General features: G+C 46.2%; 1 protein-coding gene across 2 annotated transcripts in view; it reads right to left on the bottom strand.

Annotated features, from left to right (window-relative positions):
- Nucleotides 1–37: 37 nt before the first annotated feature.
- znrf3 (zinc and ring finger 3) overlaps nucleotides 38–23,309 on the bottom strand; it is a 26,771-nt gene continuing 3,499 nt past the window's right edge. Inside the window, exons 2-7 of one of the 2 annotated variants that reach the window (XM_031570746.2) lie at nucleotides 10,195–10,269; nucleotides 7,833–7,964; nucleotides 7,481–7,591; nucleotides 6,743–6,910; nucleotides 4,780–4,882; nucleotides 38–4,445 (exon numbers count right to left, since the gene is read on the bottom strand). In XM_031570746.2, coding sequence (XP_031426606.1) covers nucleotides 2,461–4,445; nucleotides 4,780–4,882; nucleotides 6,743–6,910; nucleotides 7,481–7,591; nucleotides 7,833–7,964; nucleotides 10,195–10,269 — 2,574 coding nt within the window. In that variant the 3' untranslated portion in view covers nucleotides 38–2,460. The remainder of the gene's footprint in view (nucleotides 4,446–4,779; nucleotides 4,883–6,742; nucleotides 6,911–7,480; nucleotides 7,592–7,832; nucleotides 7,965–10,194; nucleotides 10,270–23,309) is intronic. The other variant, XM_031570747.2, reaches the window with a different exon arrangement.

The raw sequence follows: 23,309 nt of genomic DNA, 5'->3' as shown, positions 1-23,309 counted from the left end.
ACCACAAAAGCTTAAAAGCAAGACACAACAACATTAATTTACTTGAATAAAACCATATATTTTTCAGAACTTTGTACACTTTGTTACAAAACTGTATGGTACTACATTTTTTAAATCAGTTTTTGGTCAGAGAATATTTAATTGTTTTGTGTGCAATTACCATGTATTTACAAAGTCTCACGTTAGTGATCTCAAAAACCAAAGCAATAATAATAATAAAAAAAATCCAAACCTTTCATACACTCTGAACATAAGACATGGCTTAAAGATAAATATATTAGTAAATAAATATTCAGAGAACATATTTCCATTTATGAAATGCGCTGCTATACAGATACTGAAATATACACAGATTGATTTCTAGCCTTTTTACTTTTTAAAACATTTGTAAAATGGTAATGATGGAGAAAATAATTATATTTTTAAAAAATTAAAAAATATTATTTTTTGTACACATTTGTCTTTTATACAATCTTCTTAAGTGCTACAAACAATAAAAAAATTAAATAGTGACTCAAGTACCCCAAAATGTTATATTTGCAGTACATATCTCTATGCAAGGCAAGATTAGATTCATCGTCATGAATTACGGCACCAGGTTACAGTATCAGCATCCTAGACAGTAGCAGACTTAGGTTCTGATCCGACCAGCATCCGGCCCGGACACGGCAATTCATTAGACTCCGGGCCAGAATCCGTGGCTATCGGGTACATAAATAAAAGAGTTCTCCTCCGAGCAACTGCCACTCGTGAGCTTGGTGGGTACATTTCATAGAAACAATATAAAATCCTCTGTGTACACAGAAAGAGGCATGAGTTTGCAGTGTGGATGATTGTGAGCTTGTGTTTAACATGTGTGAGTGAGAGAATAAGACAACGACAGGACAAGAGAGAGCAGCTAGGCAGATAGCGAAGAGAAGGAGAGAGAGAGAGAAAGAGAGTGTTTGTGTATGTATTTGTGTTTGTGAAAAGCTTAAAACGAAGATGCTGCTTTGAATTAGTTTGCTTCAGAAACCCACCACCACATTCTAATGGTTTCCAAATGAGTTTGTGCTTTGGCCTAGTAAGAAAAAGACTCACAAGAGAGCTGTACTATCACTGAGACAAGAACACACACATGCACGCACGCACGCACGCACACACACGTATGTATGGAGCAGTCAGAAGATGGTATGAATCGAAGATCATTCTCAAAAGTAGAGGTAAAGCAGTATTAAGTTGATCACCATAATCCCAGCCCCTTAACAACTGATCTCTCTCACACACACACACACACACACACACACACACACACACACACACACACACACACACACACACACACACACACACACACACACACACACACACACACACACACACACACACACACACACACACACTCTCTCTCTGGTGCTATACCCTACAGACAGCCTAACAGCTCATCTTCGAATCGCTGGTAGATTTGCTAGAAAATGTAACCTTTGTCTTGGTCTGTGTTTTATTATTCAAAAGAAGACCCAAGCCCTGAGAAAGTTGGAAAGGGAGTACTCAGACCCCATGATTCATCCGCTTAGCTTCCTAAAAACAACTGCATTGAAACTAGTTCTGTAAAAAACAAAAAAAATCCCTTACTGAACTCTTCTGAACTATAGCATGATAATGCTTTGGGATGACTGGTTCCTTCCCACAATGCACTGCAGATAATTTTGGCTATATGTCAACACATACCATTAAGTGCATGTGAGATATAGCATGTAAAAACAATTCTTCAAAGAGTGCTGATATTATGATGTGTACAAATATGACCTTGGCAAACTGGTAAAAAAAAGAAAAGATCCTAAAATGTTTGAAATCGGAAACACAGTGCCCGTCCTATTTAAGGTGGGTGTGTGGGGGGGCACTGGTGTGTAAAGGCAGAGACCTTGAATTGTGTGCATGAATGAACACACAAATGCATGAATGAATGAATCGATCGATCGATCAATCGATCGATCGCGATATGGTCCTGCCTTTGCGCCAGACAGAGGCAGTTCTTCAGATGGCAGTTGACTTTGTAATAGATCCGTGCCAGACTGTGGCCATATCTATGCCCGAGCCCTCCAATAGAGAGCTTTGTGTGTGCTGATACTGGTGCAATCATTTGCAATGACTCTCTGTGTCGTACACCGGCATGTTTTTTTTCCTAAATGTTGACTACTACTTTTGCAGAAGGCCACAGGAATCAAATAGATATACATCATGGCATTTCAAAAAGAGCAAGGCAAGATGATGAGACATCAAGAGAAAAAAAAAATAACAAAAAAGAGAGAGAGAAGAGAGAGAGAAACAAAGAGATGATAAGAGAAAACCTCAGTAGAAACTCACACAGTTTCTGATGCTGACATTCAGTGAAGGTTTACAAGGCAACTGCAGAAAAGGTAAGAGTTGGTTGGATAGAGGAGGCCATTGTTGTTGGGGTTGGGGTAATGTTTGTGAGTCTCATACCCCACAGGCCTCGTCAGTGGCTGTGCAGGCGGTGCCATTGTGTGCGGAGGAGGCCCTGGAGGCTGGGAAGAGGGCCCGTGCCTCCAGCTCGGCCTCCTGCGTATACACCTGTCCGACCCGGTAAGGTCCTGAGGGAGGAAAGAGGGCCCTGGCGGGCTCCTCACGCTCACTAGTCCGCTCCTCCTCAGCCTGGGCGAGTCGGCACGCCCGCAGCAGGGCCGCCCGGGGCTCAGGGTCGTGCTCGGGGCCCTGCTCGCCGTCCACATCCCCAGGGATGATGGGGATCCTGCGGCTGGGCTCGCGACTGCCCTGTGCGTCCCGCGGGCGCCCGTCGGTGTCCACCTGCGAGTACTGAACGCTTACGGCGTAGTCCTCGGAGTAGCAGCCCACGCCACTCCTCCCTCCTGCAGCGCCACATGCGCTGGAGTCGCACTGCACCGCCAGCTCCTGGTAGAAGCAGCATGGCAGGCCGTCGTACCCTCCACGCTCCCCGCCACCCGGTAGGGGGTCGGAGACGGACGCTCCCGGCCCACACAAGTCCGTGGGAGCCGGGCCGGGAGCGCCACGCTGCCTCCCTACCTCGTGCCCCGGGTGGAGCGGCAAGGTCTCCAGGCAGCAGCTGCACCCCCCAACCCCGCTCTCCTCCTCCATCTCGTCCTCCTCCTCGTCCTCGTCCTCCTCCTCCACCGAGGGCCTGTGGCGGCCCATGCCGGCCCCAAATGAGGCTTCCCGGTGGTGGTGGTGGAGGGGGGTGGCCGCTGAGGTAGAGCTGGTGCTGTCGGTACCATCCCGTGGCTCAGGGAGCATGGAGCGGCCACTGCAAAGGGAGTCCTTTCCACAGGAGGAGAGGAGTTGCTGCTGCTGATGGTCTCCAGGGGTATAGCAGGGGGCAGGCGGGGGTGGGGGTGGTGGGGAAGTCAGCTGCATGCAGTCCAGCCCCCTTGGCGAGGGTGGGCAGTCCTCGGCCGAGCCCACGGCCCCCATGGTAGAGGAAGGACACCCAGTGCCAATGCTAGACCCAGAACCGGGCACGCCTCCCACCCCTGCCCCCGCCCCGACCACCGCCACCTCCCCTCCGGCCGACCCACGGCAGGGGCTGCGGCTGCGGTAGACGTAGGGGTCATAGTCGCTGCTGAGCGAGCTGCGGAAGGTGGAGCAGCTGCCGTAGACGCCCTGGTTGCTGACCTCGGTGCAGTCCAGCATGGAGTCGCTGGACGAGCAGTGGCACTGTGCCGAGCTGCTGCTGCTGCTACTGCTGTCGCTGCCAGGGCAGTCTGCCAGGTAGCCGCTGCACACCGACCGGTGACCGTGGTAACAGCTCAGCCCCGAACTGCTACTGGCCCCTTCGCCACCTACAGGCCCCAGGCCAACATCCCCCAGCCGAGAGCTGGACGCAGGGGCCATGTGGACTACCGTGGGGTATAGTAATCCCTGCTGGAAGGCACGGCTGTGGCCCTTATGGGGAAGCCCTGTGGCCCCTCCAGGCTGCGTGTGGCCGTCAGTCTGTGGGAAGGTCAGGCCCTGGAAGTAGTAGTGCTGGTACATAGTCTCGTACTGCGAGAAGCAAGGGGGGCGCGAGAAGTTGCGCCCGTGGAATTTGGGCCGCTTGAAGCCGCCGTGCGGCTGTGGGTAACCGGCAGCGGCGGCGGCAGCCGCTGCAGCGGCTGAGGATGCAGCGCGATGCTCCAGGGCGCAGTGGTGCGGCCCCAGCGTGTGCTCCAGGTGCAGCGTCGGGTAGCCGCGCAGGAAGGCAGACGACTGGGCCGGGTAGAGGCCCTGCTCGGGGTGCTGGTCCACCGTCAGCACCGTGATTGGGTTCCCGTGGGGGTCCATGCTGGTGCGGGTTGGGTAGGCCGTCACCTGCCCGGCGCGATGCACCCGTCCGGGGTAGTGGACAGGCAGCACAACCCGCTGCTGCCTGCTGTGCACTGGGTTCCCAGGATCCATACACACTGGGCCTGCATTTCCCTTCTTTTGTTCTGTGGGTATAAAAACATACAATCATATAAATCCCTCATAGAGTAAGAGGTCATACATACTGGACACCTGTTTACATTTGTTCATTTTACACCAGACTCTTTGGAATAGTTCTCCTATAGCTCAGTACCATGGAACTGGCAAAAATTGAAGAATTACAAAAACACATTAATACACTGAAGAATCATGAATTCTGAGATCCCTGGTGATTCCCCTATCCATGTACATACATTAAGCGATAACAGCACGTGGCTAGCTCCAGGAGAAACAATACTTCATTATGCCATGCAGTGTGTGAATGGGATGACCATAAAGGTTTCTTAAGTCTCGACTCACCTATAATGTTATGTCTGCAGTGGGGACAGGTGTGGTGCTGGAGAAGCCACGGGTCCACACACTTCTTATGGAACCGGTGGGCACAGGGGATCACCCGCAGCTCCTGGGTAGACACACACGCACACACACACACGTTTAACAGACAGAAGAGTTGGCATCGCAAAACCATGGTAATGTGGCCAACAGCGACTACCATAACAACCACATAATCCTCTGCTAGTGATAACCATGACAACCATAGAATTCTCTGCCAGTTACAAACATAGACATATAAACGATTATGTCTATGGTTACAATGATGACAACCACAGAATCTTCTGTCTGTGGCACCCATGACAACCATAGATTCCTCTTATCACAGACAACTATGGCAACCATAGATTTCTGCACTAGTGACGACAATGACAACTACAGAATCCTCTACCAGTGATAACCATGACAACCACAGAATCCCAAGCTAGTGCCAATCATGGCAGTGCAGCACCCTCCCGCTGCTAGTCTAAGAAATGTAGCAGATGCTAGCACTTGGGAGTCCTGGATTCTTATAGGTAGTCTGACATGCCTTGATGTTTTTGTATATTTCCCCTAACTAAAAACATTGAGGCAAAAGTGGCATGTATGATTATATTCTAGAAGACCTCAGCAATAATAACATAAGAGTAAAAGGAATGTATTAAAACAATGTTTTATTTAAATCAAATCTAAACATACCCTAACAAAAATAAACTCAATCTTCCCCACGGGAAATGAAAGACCTCTAAGGACTAGCCAGAAAGAGCTCCGGTGTTCTGGTTAGGTCATCATTCTAATAAAATAGCCTGACACAAATGATATGACGTTTTCCAAGGGGTACCCACATCCTAAGTAAACCATCACTATAACATTCCAACCCCCACAGTGACCAGGGACTATATGATCAGTCATGCTTTTGGGCAATGAAACACCTCAACACTCCACATACAACATTTCACAATTAACCTAAAACCTGCATATAGGCATATGGCCGGTGTGGGTTGGAAACTAAAAGCTATAGAGAGCAGAAAGGCTTTGTGAGCTCTTCCGGAGAGGGAGGGTGCTGGCCCACAGTGTTTCTGGAGAATTCCATGACTGGGCCTCTGGCCGGTGACTCATCTCCTGGCCTTTCTTCAGCCTCTTTGTTGCCTTCTTCCATCACCCTCTCTTTGATGCCATTCAGCCTTTTATAGGACCACTTCCTCTGGGTGACAAAGTCTGTGTGTGTGTGTGTGTGTGTGTGTGACACGGTTGACTCATGCCTACAGAGAAGAAAAACTACAGTTCTCATGGCACCAGTTTTTGTTCATCTGCGGATCTGGGTGGGGACAGAATGTCTAACTGACTGCCACCACCATCCTGACACTTAACCAGGATCAAATTTGTTATGAATCCGATCATTCAGTTGGATCAATTAGTATTGATCATTAAAGAACTGGCAGCCAGGCATATGCAGACACAAGGCCAGCCATATGCCGCCTGCAGAAAGACAGCGACATGAGCATATGCCCCTAGAGAATTTGTGGACAGCCCTGCTAGCACCCTGCCACTATAATCGAGGGCTGGCATATGCCACTACGATGACTTCTTCAACTCATTTCATTCATGGAACCACAGGATATCAGACTAAAGATCTGAGTATGGGAAAATTGTTGGTGACAGTCTTGCATGTCCCAGTCTCAAAGAGCTTTGAATTTGAAGGCTATATTATCCGGACATGGACACCAACGCGCAGAAATAAAACCCAACATCTGACAGCTGTGTAGGGTGTTGCTGGATCAGTGTGTTAAGTAGGTCAGTCTTGAGTGAACATGTGTTATTTGTGTGTGACTGTACCAGTCAGTTTCAGAACGGTGGGACTGTTCCAAGTCTGTTGAGGCCACTGTTGAAGAGCTTTGTGATGTTTGAGTGTTTCGCTCTCTGTGTGTGTGTGTGTGTACATGCGTCTCACCTCCCCGTCGATGTACTTCTCCAGGCAGATAGCGCAGTCGGACGTGGAGCTGCTGCTCAGGGAGTCGGATGCCCCGCAGCTGCTCTCGCGCTGACCTTTGACCTTGGCCTTGAACTTGCGAGTCTCCATTTTCTCCAGGGCCTGGATGGCCATCCTGTTCATAGAGCTCTGCAGGAAGACAACAGCACATACCATCAGCACCAGAAAGGGTTAAGTGTATCTATAAGTCTGTGCATTTGTATCTACATCTATATTTCTATGCTCACACACATACACACACTCACTCACAAAATGCGCTCTGAACCTGTATACTTAAAAAGCATACTTCCATACACAGTTCAAATACATTTGTTATACCGGGAAAGTGACTTGTAAAGTGACAATTAAACAGTTTACCTGACCCCTGAGGTCACCTGAAGGTTAAAGTTGAGACTGAGCTAGTTGGTGGTTTACCTGACCCCTGAGGTCACCTGAAGGTTAACGGTGAGACTGAGCTAGTTGGTGGTTTACCTGGCCTCTGAGGTCACCTGAAGGTTAACGGTGAGACTGAGCTAGTTGGTGGTTTACCTGACCCCTGAGGTCACCTGAAGGTTAACGGTGAGACTGAGCTAGTTGGTGGTTTACCTGGCCTCTGAGGTCACCTGAAGGTTAACGGTGAGACTGAGCTAGTTGGTGGTTTACCTGGCCTCTGAGGTCACCTGAAGGTTAACGGTGAGACTGAGCTAGTTGGTGGTTTACCTGGCTGCGGCGCTGCTTGAGTTTGATCTTGATCAGGAGGATGAGGCAGACAAGCGACACCACCACGAAGAAGGCCAGGAAGATCCCCATGTCAAAATACTCTGCAGGCTGCTATTACAAAATCACACACACACACACACCAGGAGAAACATGGTTAAATCTCACACACCATACAGCGGATTATGGGAACAAAGTAACCCAACAAGGGATTTTAAAACGGAACTTGCCTATGTAATTTTAAAAGAAAGAGAGAGAGATGAGAGCGAGTGGGTTTTTGAGTGTGTATAAGTTTTGAGAGAAACATATTGTGTGTGTGTGTGTGTGTGTGTGTGTGTGTTCCTGGCTCCCTCACCCTGGGCGGCCTGTGCTGGATCCTGGCCCGTGCCACCTTCTGCTTGTTCACAATGTTCATGAGCTTGACGGCGTCCGCTCCCTTCACATAAACCACTGGCCTCTTCAGGGGGTCCTCCGCCAGCTGGTTAAGCTGAGGTGGGGAGAAGAAGAAAAAGGTTCAGTTCCAACTCAACTTTATTCATTTACACCAAAGCAACGTGTTGACAGGCGGGAATAGTGGACGGCTCTGACTGAGCCACTTTGTTTGAGCCAAACACTGGAGTTTTCTTGAGCGCACACGGACAGAACAGACACACGACGAACAGACAGAGGACTGAGAGGAGAGGTTAGATTAATTTGATCCAAAGTGCATTGGATTCGAATTGCAGACTTTTTTTTCACCAACATTTCAATTCAATTCAATTTTATTTATATAGCGCCAAAACAATAAAATTGTCTCAAGGCGCATTTGTCATTATGTCATTATTTGGCGCTTTGCAGAGCCGAAGGCCTGAACCTCCCCCAGCCCAGCCCACTGATAGTCTCGTGAGCCTCAGAGTGAAGATAGAAAAGTTCTCTCTGTATCCCTCTCTGTGTCTGTACAGCATGTGTGTTTCCAATACCACTAGGACGCCATGTGAAAAAGAAACATATAGACTACAGACATGGAAACTGCGGTGAGGACTCTTGGAGGGGGACGAGGACAAGGAAAAAAAAAAAAAAAAAAAAAGTAAATGAATTGCATGTTCTGAATTTAGCCTCTCTCATCCGCTTTGTATCTCTGCAGTCTCGAGCTGGACTCTGTAATTACAACAACCAAAAGGGGAAATGCCTGGGATATTCAAACCTCGAGCTCTCCTCCTGTCGTCATGTTACCAAGTGAAATATGGACAGTCAGGAGAGTGCACCCCCCCCCCCCCCCCCTGTTTTTCTCTCTCAGCTCTTGCCCAAACTCCCCCCTTCTAAGAGATCCACTTGGTCTCATTCATGAAAATATATGTTTCACAGACTAATCAGCGACGATAAGACGATAAACAGCAGTCCTTTAGCCACTGACAGTAATTTAGTGTTCCTGTGAATACAGGAGATATAATGAGACAAATTTGTAGACAGACAAACACACACACACAGAGAGAGAGAGAGAGAGAGAGAGAGAGAGAGAGAGAGAGAGAGAGAGAGAGAGAGAGAGAGAGAGAGAGAGAGAGAGAGAGAGAGAGCAAAGAGTAGCTGAAGAGTGAGAGAGAGAGAGAGAGACAGATGAGAGAGAGAGACACTAGAGAAACTAGGGGGAGAGAGAGAATGACAGAAAGAAGGGAAAGAGAGAGAGATAAGAGAACTACTCAGAAAGAAAAGAGAGAGAGAGAGAAATGAAATTAGAGAGATGAGAGACAGAGACGGGAGAACTCTACAGAAAGAAGAGTTTTGTCTTTTCTTCGCAAAAGAAACTCAAACTAATGGATCTGTCCAACAGACATTTTGACTGACTGATCAGCCCCTTGGGAGACCCAGGCTGGTGAGAGGGGGTTTCTCTGGGACGGGAGAGGGGGTTGTCTGGCTAAGCAAGTTCAAATATCACAAATATACTTCAGCCATGACCAAGACCTTTAAGAGACTATGAGACAAAAGGGCAGTTTCTCACAGATCTATCTGAGAGGAGATACCCAAGCTCAGGAACATGGGTGACCTCAACTTTATACGAGGATGAGCTCATTATTGAGAAGCTCCCAAATAAAAGCCATCCCAACTCTGTGACAATGGAAGGTGACGCGTTCCACTTGTGTGTCAGAGCGCTGACAGGGTCAAACGGATCAGTGGATGATTAACAATCTGGGCGCTGACTAGATCCTAAATGTCAGGGTGGAACTCTGCTGGTAGACTGGGGGTGGTGGTGGTGGTGGGGTGGTGGTGGTGGTGGGGTGGGTGGTGTAGGTGTGGACCCAGCCCTGGCCGAGAGGGCTACCCGATTCCGAGCACCCTGAGCTGGGGGAGAGACAGGAAGAGTATGCCTCCACACCCATTACACCATCATGCACACTTACATCATCACACCCAACTTCTCTGCTTTTCCCATGTCCCTGTGTTATTTTTAAACAGTGTTCACCACACTGCATCCTCTACCCTTGCCAGCGGTAGGATCTGTTAATATAGTCAGCTGTGCGTTGAGGTTACAGGTGTATAAGTATTTTGTTTGCTGTTGGTCCGAACACTCGAGAGTGCCGTTGGTAAAGGAAGGTTCCCAAGGAAACATAGCAACATAGCAATGGTTGAGGTGATAATGCTAACATTACAGGCCAACATGTGTGTGTGAATCAGCTGGTAACACGAGCGAAAGGAATAGCAATCAAATAATAAATATAAAAATTAAATTAAAATATGCTTACTTGATCGATGGCTTCCGGGTTTTCAGACACATCAAAGATGACAGCCGTTGCCCCCCTCTGTACAGCCCTCTTGGCCTGTGGAAGAGAGAAAGGCATTGAGCTGACTGGACTGTCTCCACAACACACTAAACAAGAATAAACAAACATAATAAAACCACCAAACTATGAGAAACACAAGGTCTTGCGTCAATGTAGAGTATATGAAACCCTGGGGGACTACTGCTGGATAAACTGTTTACACCAAATAACCAACACTTCATGTTATGCATTACCACATCTAACCACTAGAGGGCCCTCTTACACTTTAAATAGCAACTGACCCAGAGTTTGTATCCAGCAGTCAAACTCTACTCCCTGCTCTCTATGTGCCCATGTGTTTGCCCACTATACGTTACATCAATGAGGAACCACCAATTCAACTCACTGCTGAAAAGAAACCAGACAGATTTCAAATTAAATTAGTATTGTCAATTGTCATGGCAATGGGTATGTACTTCTTTGTCACGTCATGTCACATCAAGTCAAGTCCGAAACGTCTTGATGAATGTAGCAGTGTGATTATGCAGGCTTTAAATCTATGCATGAAAATATTGTGAAATACCCAAATCCTCTCATTCGAACCACCAGCAGGTTTTTTCATTCAGAATATACAGTCACACCAGACAGACAGTCACAGCCACTTAAAAAGCTTTCAGCTGACTTTTCCTTATTCTCCCGTTCTCTCTTTCAGCTATCCTCAACTGCACAGAGTTAGGAAGTCCACTCCAAGACCTGATATGGGAAGAAAAAAAAATCCCAGCTATGCTATGCTTTCTGCCGGACTCCAACATGGACCAACACGTCTCATGACACAGACGAAGAAAAGAAAAAGAGAGAAAAAAAAAAGGTAAATATCTGTTTTTGCTCTCTTCCTGTTCTGATAATGACCACTAGCCAGACACACACACACACACACACACACACACACACACACACACACACACATTTGTATCTGAGCGTTCTTGTCCAGCCCGACCAAGTATTTGCACACGCTGGACCACAGCGAAAAGGAGAGAGAGGCTGATTACAATCTGTGTCTAAGCGTGATCTTTATATAGCCTAGACGTTAACGTGTATATACAGTATGCCTATGGGTGCGGCCAGGGACACAGCGCCAGCCTATACTTTGAAACGAGCAAAGGCATTCTCCCTCTGTCTGATATATTTTAAAAACAGAGTCACAGAGAGACAGGGAGGGAGGGAGAGGGAGAGGGAGAGAGAGTATGAACAAGGACACTTCACAGGCTCCAAGGCTGTGGAGTCTCTTTCAATCTCTCTCTTGCTCCCTCTGGCTCTCTCTAATACACTCACACAACACAGGCCCCAAAGGTTGGCCTCTCTCTGGTACTGGCGCCAGATCAGAGAGGGACTGAGCAAAGCAAACAGTTCACACAACATCTGACCTGACCCCCCCCCCCCCCCCCATTGCCCAGGCACCACTGCCACCACCACCAGTCTCCTCTGGCATGGCCTCCCTCTCTTCGCCACCTCTCACCTTTATTATGTGAAGAGGAAGTGTGTGTGTGTATGTGTGTGTGTAGCACATAGATCCAACTGCTGGGACAGGTTTTAAGGTCCAAGATTGTAATGAGGAGTTTCTGGTTCAGGGGTACTGGAGGCCTGAGGTGAATGTATGTGTATACATGACAGACAGACAGACAGACAGATAACTGTGTGTGTGTGTGTGTTGGCCCCTAGACAGCCAAGGTCAGCATCACACACACACACACACACACAATGACTCACACTGTACATAAAATGACTCAGTTGTTACTATCAGTCAGGATGCATTCAAAAACATCAGTCTGGGTAGATGATGTTCCTTCCAAAGCATATGACAGTTGGGTAATAACCTGACCGGAAGAAGGGGAACACATCAAAGACTTCTGTTGTGGGGGAAGGAGGTGGTGTGTGGGGGGACGACTGACACAGCAGGTCAAGAGGCTAAATTTACAGAGCGGAAGGTATGCTCCTCTCTCCAGCATGGAGCAAAACAGACCAGCTTCTGCACGAACTCAGCTTTCAAACCGCACACCCTGGAGAAACCGCGTTACCCAAGCGATCTCTGACTGACAGAACTCAGAAGAGGCTGACATGATTTGCTGTTCTTTCCCCTTTATGACATAATGTTGGTTGTAACAGCACAGCACAACACAACACACAACACAACACAGCACAGCACAGCACCGTGTAACACAACACACAGCACAGCACCGTGTAACACAACACACAGAACAGCACAGCACAGTGTAACACAACACACAGCACAGCACAGCGTAACACAACACACAGCACAGTACAGCACAGTGTAACACAACACACAGCACAACACCGTGTAACACAACACAGCACCGTGTAACACAACACACAACAGCACACAACACAGTACAACACAACCTCGAGAACTCCACCTTTCCATCACAGGATTCACACCGACACACAAAGAACAGGAGACAGGACAGGAGACACTGTAGGATGATGCAACAGCAGATAAAAGCGATAAGCTGGTTATTTATTGATCATATGACCCCTGCCAACATTCAACGCACAGGAAGGAGTGTGTGTGAGTGTTTGTGTGTGTGCGCAGGTAGGGGGTACAGATGAAGGCAGCAGCACTAACTTTGTAACCAAAATAAAATTACAATGTGTACTTTGGTTGAGCAAAACGGAACATGTTGCCATATTTGTCCGACACAACTTTTTTGGGAGTTTTTTTCTTGATGGTCAATACCACAGAGGTAAGTGAGGCAGGTTAAGAGAACACGGAGATATGTGGCCAGAGGGATTCTACAGACCCCCCCCCTTTCAAATGCCCATCACCTAGCCTTTTTCTTCAGCTGAAAATCAGCCCTTTTGATGATGGCCATCTGGGTTAATAAATAATTAATAGCACTTGGTAAAAGAGAGAAGTAAGAGAAATGGAAGGGGAGGAGTGAGAGAGAGAGAGAGAGAGAGAGAGAGAGAGAGAGAGAGAGAGAGAGAGAGTGTGTGTGTGTGTGTGTGTGTGTGTGTGTGTGTGTGTGTGTGTGTGTGTGTGTGTGAGAGTGTGTGAGAGAGAGAGAGGGGGGGAGTGCTGGAATCTCCACTTTGCATGTGTGGCTGTGCAGGAACTTGCCTGACCAGGCTAAAAATGCACCTTAAAAAGACTAGCTGCAGGCCAAGAAGCGAGCCCTGCAGCCCCCCTTCCCCCAGTCACCTTCAGACACACCGTCAGACTAATAACACCACCATCAGCGTCCTGGACACGGTCAAGAGTTCCTGTGTGCTCACACTGTTGACCTAGCCTGCTGGCCTCCCTGCCTGCCTGCCGGCCGGCCTACTCGCTCGTCCTGGGAGTGGACACGGAAATGACCCTGAGTGTCACAAATCAAGCACTTCACACAATCCATCAAACATCCAGGTGTATGTGTGTTTACTGGGGAAGTTGGTGTGTGTGTGTTATCTATGCATGACATGCACACTAAGCACACAAGCTAGTTGATGTGCTATAGGACATGATTTGGAGGACATGCGAAAGGTCAATATCATCATGACCAACACTACAATGTGTTTGCATCAGTGAACATACTGGATGGCACGTGCAAATTAATGTGTTTTGTCTCGATAACAGACACCATATCTAAAGCTCACTTTGACCCCTACTTCCTCAACCCTGTAGGTGGAGACATAAAAACAACATACGAGGTGTCTTGCTGCTTTCTCAGCCAGACAGAGCCAGGGTCTCCAGGCAGACAGGGCTCCTTGTCTCGTCCATCAATATGGACACTTCTCTCATGACATGACAGGGAAAAAAAGATCACTTCACATCACGGCAAGTCTTCCTATTTAATTCAGCCATTCCTCTTCTTGTCACTTTTTCATTCTGTTCCCATGGTCTCTCCATTTTCTCCAGTGTTCTCTGCCCTACCGTTCTCCTGAGCTTCTTTCTTTCCCTCTTTCAAGACTCTCTCGCTCTCTCTCTCTCTCTCTCTCTCTCTCTCTCTCTCTGCTCAACTGTAATTAAAGCAATTAAGTCTTCAGAAGACTCGGCTCTACCATTATACTGTAATTTCATGTTGCCTCCTGACTTCTGGGGTTATTAAAAGATAAAGGCATATTTTCCTTTTCTTATATGTGGTGGTTTTTTTTTCTCTCTCTCTCTCCCCTCTTTTTTCTCTCTCCCTCTTCTTTTTTAGACGGAGTGCCAAGACCTACATTCTTACTCCCATTACTGACTTCCATTCTATAGTTGGGGTGGGGGGGATAAAAAAGCTCTCCACCGAGAGCTGTGGCAAACTGCTTTCTCTGTCAAAAACTTCTACGTGGGGCTTTGGGAATGGAGTCTGACTGTTTATTCACAGGATAAAGGCAAAAATGTTCCTCTGGAAGAAAAGACGGCCTGAAGGCTTGAAATACAGAAACAGCAGAAAGTGCCACAAAGTGGTTCAACACCAACAATATACCAAGCAAAGCAGAGCCAGTGACTCACGTCTGTGGCCTGATCTCAAATTAAATATGGCACTTCTTGCTGGAAGAGCTAAAAGAGATAATGAGCCAAATCTGTGATAAACGTTCAGGAGCAAAGGCCATTTACCGACGCCATCAAGTCTTCAATATAAACACAGATTTACATTTACATTGATTTACATTAAAGCTTTCATAGTCCTTTAAAATCTTTTCTGCTATGAGTCTATTTTAACGCCTGCCTGCTGGGTTTAGGTGAGATCACCTTTTTCGTTTGTCTTGTTTTCTCCTTCTCTTTTTTTATAAAGGTGTTCACTTTCACTATCTAATAAAGTTTGGAGTCCGCTAAATTACACAGTAGAGGCTTATTTTATGATGGGAGCCAAGGGAACTATACGTTGCAATTTGAGAGTATTTTTATGGAGGTTTAAAAATGTTTATGAAGCACATAAAAGTCGTCTTGACAACGGCACCCCTGGATTAAATCTGGGTGGTGGTTTACATCACATTCTCTCATCCTCCACACTTCTCATACAACACACAAATAATTTGATGGGGCCATGTTTGTATATATTCTATACTACTATATACACTTGAACAGATGCTTTTAAACATTAGATTTAAACAAAATAAAAATAAAAATTCAAAAGTTGAATAACTCCTCTCTTGTCTGACAGGTGTATGTGATCCCTGATACACAGATTTCCATTAAGGCTTATGTTTCCCAAACTCAGGTTGGCCCGTGTGTGGAGGCACGACAGGAGGATGCTTCACTTACACAGCTTCCTAAACTTCAGACGTGCATTCCTCCCACCAGAGCAGAAACCCAGATCAAATATCTCTATACCTCATGGTTCTGTTCATCTACTCACACCCCATTGCAGGAAAACTCAACTCAATGCATAGAGCTGCTATTAAAGTTCTATTTTTATTTACCTATTGTCCATTTTGTGTACTTCTTTATGATAATGCAGAGTCATTGGAGTCAGGCAATTAACCCTTTCACTGCATACGGTACTTTGTATAATTATATGTGACAAATAATATCTGGATTCCATTTTCTTAATTGATTTGAAAATCCTGACACTGAAATAAGATTCAGAGCCTAAAACTGTTTATTTACTTGCCTCTCCCCTCTCCTCTTCATCAGTGTGAACCGACTGACTGCACTGCATACAAAGTGCCCTCCCCCACGAGTGAGTCGAGTGGAGTCCAAATGAGGTGCCAATCGTGTTGGTGGCCCCTGTTAAGTAGTGCAGAATTAATGGCTGGTCATTTCCAGCAAAGGCTTCAGGAAGAACCAAGTCCACAGGTCTGCCCAGACTGCCATCTCTTCGGAGCACCGGGGGTAGGGGGTGAGGGGGGGCTTTACACACAGGGTGTAAGCAGGCACAGTTTGGTAATAAAGAAGTCCAAAATGACAAAAAAAAAATGCACACGCACACAAATACATTTCTCCACGTAGAGATCCCCTTGATGTAGGTGTGTGTGTGTGTGGGTTGAACAGAGATCACGAGACTAAAACGATATATTTTAAAATGATACATTCTGAAAATAAAAGGCAAATGAACACAAACTGCTGAAAGCATCAGTTAAGTGACTCATCAGGAGAACTAGACCACACACACACACACACACACACACACACACACACACACACACACACACACACACACACACACACACACACACACACACACACACACACACCTCACACCATCTGGCCTGTCTGACAGATTAAAGAAAGAATGGTACAATGAGTTCAGATCAGATCTAAAAATGGACAACAACATAGAGGACTGGGCATAAAGATGACTGCCTTCTCTCAGTTTACCTTCCTTAGCTCTTCTCTCCATACCTTGAGGTTCAGTGTCTTGTTTTCTTTCTTTCTTTCTCTCTTTCTCTCTTTCCCTCTCTCTCACTCACTCCTTCCATCCCTAGCCTTGCATACAAAACACTGCAGGCTTTTCAGCATGCGTTGCATAACCAGAAATTATACAATTGGGAGGTCCAGCACTGTGAATGTGTGTGAGGGGGCACCTCAGGAAGAAAGAGAGAGAGAGAGACTTATCAGTGGTACTGAGCAAACGAGGGGCCCAAGGGATGGGAAATGACTCCATTTTCATGAGAAGATGAGGAACTAAACATACATCTCTTTCTTTCTTTCTTTCTCTCTCTCTCTCTTTCTCTCTTTCTAACTTTATTTAAAATCATCAGAAGCTGTGTACATCATCAAGATCAGACATAGATCCAACACAGATCCTCTAAGCAGCATAATGGCGTCTAGTGCATCACAAGGGGTGTAAAGGATGGCTGAAGTATATATACGGAAAGAAGATAACAAGTATGAGAAGACATTATATCGCTTTTATTTGACCCCAAAGTGATAAAATCCTATGCTGATCATCATAATCACTTAGTGCAAACGCAGACCATACTAGGTCATACTATCCCGGATGGCTCTTTATATGCCGTCAGCGTTTGGATCGTTTGATCTCCTATGTAAATATGAGTATCTCAATCCAGACAGGCGAGTAAAATTACCACAGACGGCCACCTCCAAGAAGTCCTTTCATCCTGGTCTTCGTGACTTATTGGAGGAAATTAAAGACTGACTGAAACCACATCTTCAATTCTTTCCACGAACACGTCATTTTGAAAGTAGAAAAACTGAATTGTTTTTGCCTCCCCTCAATCTTACTTCATAATCTAGAAAATAATAGTCTTTTGACTGATAACATTCTAAAACATTACTTGAATTTATGACCATACACCCCAGTTGATACTACTGAACTTCCACAACCTGACCAGCAGCTCCTTAAAAATGTGCAAATGAGTAAAATATAAGCTAACAAGTTTTTTTCCCCCCTACACGTCCTCAAATGATCTCCCAAACCACACACACTAAACACCAGTTTTCAATTGTGATTGGGTATACAGTATCCTTTCGAAGCAGCAGTTAACTTTTTGTCTCGTCATCACTGACTTGGGGAATAGAAACAGGGACACAATGAGTGGCTACTGAACGCAGGTCACTTTTTAAAGAGCCAAGTCGTGTTGTCTGTTAAATAATGTATACGTTCTTATTACCCAGCCTGCTAAACTGGCCGACCCTGTCAGCGAAAAATGTCGGTAGGTTACAATGCAATTCTTAGAACTTCATTTCGTAAACCTGCCCCAAAGACTTATACACAACACAAGTTTCAAGTTACTCAAGACTGCAATTACAGGGTAGTTTCAGGACCTCTTGTTTTGAAGGCCTGTTGTTGTTGTGACTGAACAGAAGTCTTTTACGTGTTTTTTCCTGGTGATTGAGACAATGGCATCTCCTGTGTCCACCCTCAGTCCCCTCTCCATGCCTTCACTCTAGTCATTCTGTGCTCACCCAGTGAACTCCAGGGGCATCGACTGCCCACTGCTCCTGACCGTCAGTAGGCCCCTGGATGTCCTCAGGACGGACAATCACTGATTACATTTCCTTCTGTTTTTGTTTTCCTCGTAGGATGCATGTTTCCTTACCCAATGTGGCTTACCAGTCTTGGTAAAAGTGACAAACACACACACACACACACACACACCATCTGCCCTTCCAGTTGTGTAGAATGTGTTATGGAGACTGTGTTTTCCTTTCATCTTGTCATTGTTGTTAAGACGTGAAACCATCTCCTGTGACTGTGATCGATATCACTGCATTCTTGTTAGAGGAGATCAATTAGGAAACATTCCAGTAGTGAGTCTTCTCACGGCTTCAGACAGGCCTGGCAGGCAGACGTCAGATATCCAGATCCTCACAGCGCTAATTGCTAATTGCGCTCACATCACCCGCCACGCTGAACACCCCCATGGGAAATAACATCTGACAGGGTCTGCTGCTGATAAATGACGCTTATGGGCACAGGGGATTTCTTCCTAGAATGCTTCAACTGCACAAGTATCCGACATGGCTAGGTAGTTGAACAAAGTTAGCAAGTTTCTTTTCCAAACTTTTTTTTACAGTTGTGCAGTATATCGTGTAGTGCGAAATCCCCAGTCCGCGGACAGCAGTTGCAAATCATCAGACAGTTGTGCAGTACGCCTTGCCTGTGACAAGCTCTTTACTGTTGGTGACTGAAAAGTTGTGTAGTCTGAAAAAGGAGTGATGACCGAACACAACAAATAAAAAACACCCTTGTCTTTTACCTTCATCCCTTTCTTTCTCTCTCTCTATTCTGAAAAGTTTCAAATGTTCAGCGCACATCTACACGTCCGTGGCAGTGATGAGATGAAGGAGTGAGTAATGGTGTAAACTCCAGAGCTGTAGAGGGCTGCCAGGCACAGACGAGACCCGATGGCTTATCGTCTTCCTCTGCGTTCCTCCTCGGAAACGCTGTGAAGTGAGGCTCATTAGCGCTTCTAAGAGGGAACACTTTTAAGTGCTCATCACTGACTTACACAATGACTTCAAGGAAACAGGCATCAAGTCTACTGATGGATTTTTGACATTTAAAAAAGACACACTAGGAAACATCAAAGACCACAACTTTTGTGTGTGTGTGTGTGTATATATGTATGTATGTATGTATGTATGTATGTTTGTTTGTTTGTTTGTTTGTATGTATGTATGTGTTTGTGTGTATGCTTCATGCATTAGGGTTATGGCATATTGGTGTATTCAAGTCTAAATCCCTTTGAAATAGTAAATCACAGATTCGTGAGCTTCATTAAAGATTCATACATTCGAGCAAGTTTACTATCCATACCAGAAAAAAGTAATTAAATGAAAGAAGAAAACCCTTTTGGAGAAGGAGGACTGCAAAACTCTTCAACGCGGTTTAGACAAAGAAAGGAGGAGGAAAGAAAGAGAGAGAGAGAAAACTTCAGTGCAAACAATCCAGGGGCCTAGAGTAATTCAGCAGGCAATTTTCAATGGCCTTAATTAAAGGCTCCATACATTCTGCCTTCATATTTCTGTAATCTCTCTTTCCCTTGAAGCCACCTCAGGGACGATGCCTCTGCTTGCATGAAGGCGCACAGCTCTGCCTTTGTAATGCTATCTGCTTTTGGAAAAGGGAGCGTCCTCTCTCCCTGGGCAAACAGCAGAGCGCAGGTCACAACCAGGCCTCTCTGACGCTACTGCCTGATCGCGCTCTCTCTCTCTCTCTCGCACGCATGCGCGCTCTCTTTCCTTCTCTTGCTCGCTTGCTTTCCTTCTCTCTCTTTCCTTCTCTCTCTCTCTCTCTTTTTCTCTCTTTCTCTCCCTTCCTCCCTCTGCTGGGGCGGTGGGGTGTATGGAAGGGGAGAAAACAAACACTTTCTCTTAAAATGGCTTTAAACAATACCAAAAACACTTGTAGGTCGATGTGGTGGCTGTCTTGAACTGAGAATGAATGAAGTCGAAACAGTGAAAAGTTCATTTAACTTCAGTTTGTTTGAAAACTGACAGGAATGTGAAACAATTAATCACAGATAAAAGGCCAATCAAACGCATTCTTAAGGTAGACAATGAAAACAACCGTCTTCTAGTCAATAGAGAATTCAAAGAGCGTTGTGAGTTGTTGGAAAGCCTTAATACACCACTACAGAGCATTGCCAGCATACAGCACTAGGTTGTGGTATAGAGGTCGTATTGCTGCACATTTTTAAAAGTGAAACACAGTCCAGCTCTTCTCTTCTCTTGTTGTCACTTGTTGTTTAGCGTGAGCGTAACTCACAGATGGCTAGTTGTGGGGAGAATAAGAGGGCAGAACTGTACTAAAAACAGAACTGGGATCAAAGGTTAATATCCGTGTACCTAAAGCGCTAACTCATTCAGCTTCTCCCTCACTACTCCTCCAGGTCCCCCCCCCCCCCCCCCCCCACTCTGAACCCTCACTGGGACCAAAGCCTTCATTCTGTTGCCATAGGGAAGAAAGGCCCTGCTGGTAAGAGGCATTCTCCTGTTTCCTAGCTGCACCTTCAGAAGGGTCACAATAGTGACTGTAACTAACCCCTGCCAAGTTACTACCCCACTCTACTGCGCCCCCCCCCCCCCTCCCCCCAGCGCTTCACTCCTCCCCCGACCTCCAGTTACAAACAGGCTAATAGTTTTTCTTGCGGCTACCAGGTGTGTCTCTCTCTCAACCCAACCCCCTATGCTCAATGCCACCAACACCCCCACCCACACACACACACACACACACACACACACACACACACCTCCACCCGCTATGAGCTCAGCCTCTCAAGTCAAAGCTGGCCCCACAAACGCCCCCCTTACCACCACCACCACCACCACCACCCCCCCCAGCGGAGCATAAAAGAGGGGCTTAAACTCCGGCACAGAGCGTCCTCCAGAGAGAAAAAAGAAAAAAAGAAAAAGAGAGGGAGAAAGGGAGAGAGAGGAAAGCCCGCCAACAGAAGCAGGCCAAAGCCTAGCCTAAGCAGTGAGATCAAACAGTGTTTTCTACAAGAGTTAGAACAAGAAAGTAAATCATGACACAGGCATAATAGGCAATCTAACAAATACAATGATATTTTACTATAATTTTGATGATGTTTACGATGAACAGCCTGCAACTAAACATACAACATTAAAAGTTGATTGACATTTGCATTGAAAAATTGGAAATACAGGACAAGACCTACAAAACTTTTTTTTTTTTTGGTCAATTATAATTTTTTTTTTTTAAACTATCCATGCAACTCTCAAATCTCACAACAAACACTTGTTCCTTCTCTCTCTCTCTCTCTCTCTCTCTCTCTTCTCTTCCCCCCCCCCCCTTGTCTTCTGTCTCAGGGCCTCCTTTCTTCTGGCCCTCTTTAAAGAGGGCCCTGTGCTGTGAAGTATGATAATGGTCATTTGGCTCCCCATTGAGGCCTGGGTAATTCTGCCCGCCGACGGCTCACTTTGGGCCGCGTGACACACGCAGCTTCCCAGTGACCATGGCAACACACCCAGTGGGTCCCCGCGGCCGTGAAGGCATGATTTTATACCCTGCAGGGAAAAGTTTTTTTGTTTTTTTTCGCAGGGCTGCAGAAAAAAAGAAGAAGCAGAATAAGAAGAAGAGAAGAAAAAACCTTTGACACCAGGGAGAGGGAGAAACAAATAAAGTGAAAGAGAGAAGGAGGGGTGGGGGTGGGGGGATGGGGGGGAAGAAAGAGGCAAAACATCCACCCCAGATACTATCAGATAGCAAGTTGAGGCATACACACATTAAAATGAAAGAAGGGACCCAGGAGTTTCCTCTTAGCGCCCTAGGCCTCAGCCTCTTTCTTCTCCTCCTTTCTCCTCCTTCTTCTCCAGCGCTCCTTTTGAAGAGCTTATGAAACAGTCATGTCTGGACACAGAAGGAGGTGCCCTAAGTCTTTAGCATCTTGGCCGAAGAGCGCAAACAAGCCAGTGCTTCTACAAACTACTGCATGGACAGCTTTGATAGGTCCAGTTTGACAGCTTAAATCAAATTGCCCTGTGGCTAACTGTGGCAGAAATATTGGCCATGCTGGGCATTTCAGACACTCGAAAAACAGATACTGATATGAAGTGGCAAATCACAGAGTAACATGCTTCTCTCTCTCGCTCTCTCTCTCTCTCTCTCTGTGTGTGTGTGTGTGTGTGTGTGTGTGTGGAATAGGGATAATCCAGACTTGGATAGACTCTATTTCATCAGATACAGAAAAGTCAAATCATTGACACACCATGTCGATTGGTGTAAAATTGTGGGGCTCAAATTCTAAACTCACTTTCACCCTGGCACCTAGCTTTCCCTTTATCTGAAGACCTTACCCATTCAACCGCACCTACGTCCCTTTACTCAACCCACCTGTTAATTAAGCCTGGTCTGAAATATCCACCCCCTCTCCCTCTTCAAAAAGGCAAAATCAAAACAAAAGCCCCCCCCCTCCAGCTGAGGCAGGTGGGCACTCACCGGGTAGAGTCATTACCCCTGCCCCCACCCCCCCGGCCCCTGCAGTCACATCAAAAGAGGAAAACCAACAGAAACACTCGATCAAAGCGCCAGTTTAATCGCCCTGCCTCTTCATCAGCCTCATCCACGGCAAGGTAAACAAAAGACAAAAGAGCTAAGGAGATGGGGGAAAAGGGGGCAAAATCGTTTAAAAAATAATGAGGGAACTAAATGAGGAGAGGAACCAGAGAAACATGGACTCAAAAGCTGGTACTCTAGGGGTGCGGAACCAATGCAAAAACAGGTGGCTCAAGGAGAGAATGACAGCCACTGTGTCACTAGACAACAGGAAGAGCACCGACCATTCTTCAGGCAATATTCTACACTCTGCCTTATCTATACTCGATATCTATACTGTGTACTAGACTGATGCCAGAAAACAGTATACTATACGTTTCATAGTACAGCGCAGAAAATGGATACTAGACCCACACATACTACACACTACTACTTAAACAGTAAACTGTATAATTTACTGTTTTTAAGGTACATTTACTTACTGCAGTAAGATTCTAAGACAAAATCAACAGTGACAAGGAAAAGCCAACGTTGAGTGCTTTTGAGTTTAAATAAGTAATCAAACACTTGCAATTTTCCTGGCAGGAACAAGACGTAGTGCTTTGGCTGAAGTGGCGGGACAAACATCTACTACTGCTGTCACTTTGCAAGTCCTCTCTTGGGCTGCCAACAATGCCAGACATGGTAGCCATC

Source organism: Clupea harengus, chromosome 7 (genome assembly GCF_900700415.2).
Source record: "Clupea harengus chromosome 7, Ch_v2.0.2, whole genome shotgun sequence".
Lineage (NCBI taxonomy): Eukaryota > Metazoa > Chordata > Actinopteri > Clupeiformes > Clupeidae > Clupea > Clupea harengus.
Note: the sequence above shows the minus strand (reverse complement) of the source record. Positions and strands in the feature narration are given on the sequence as shown.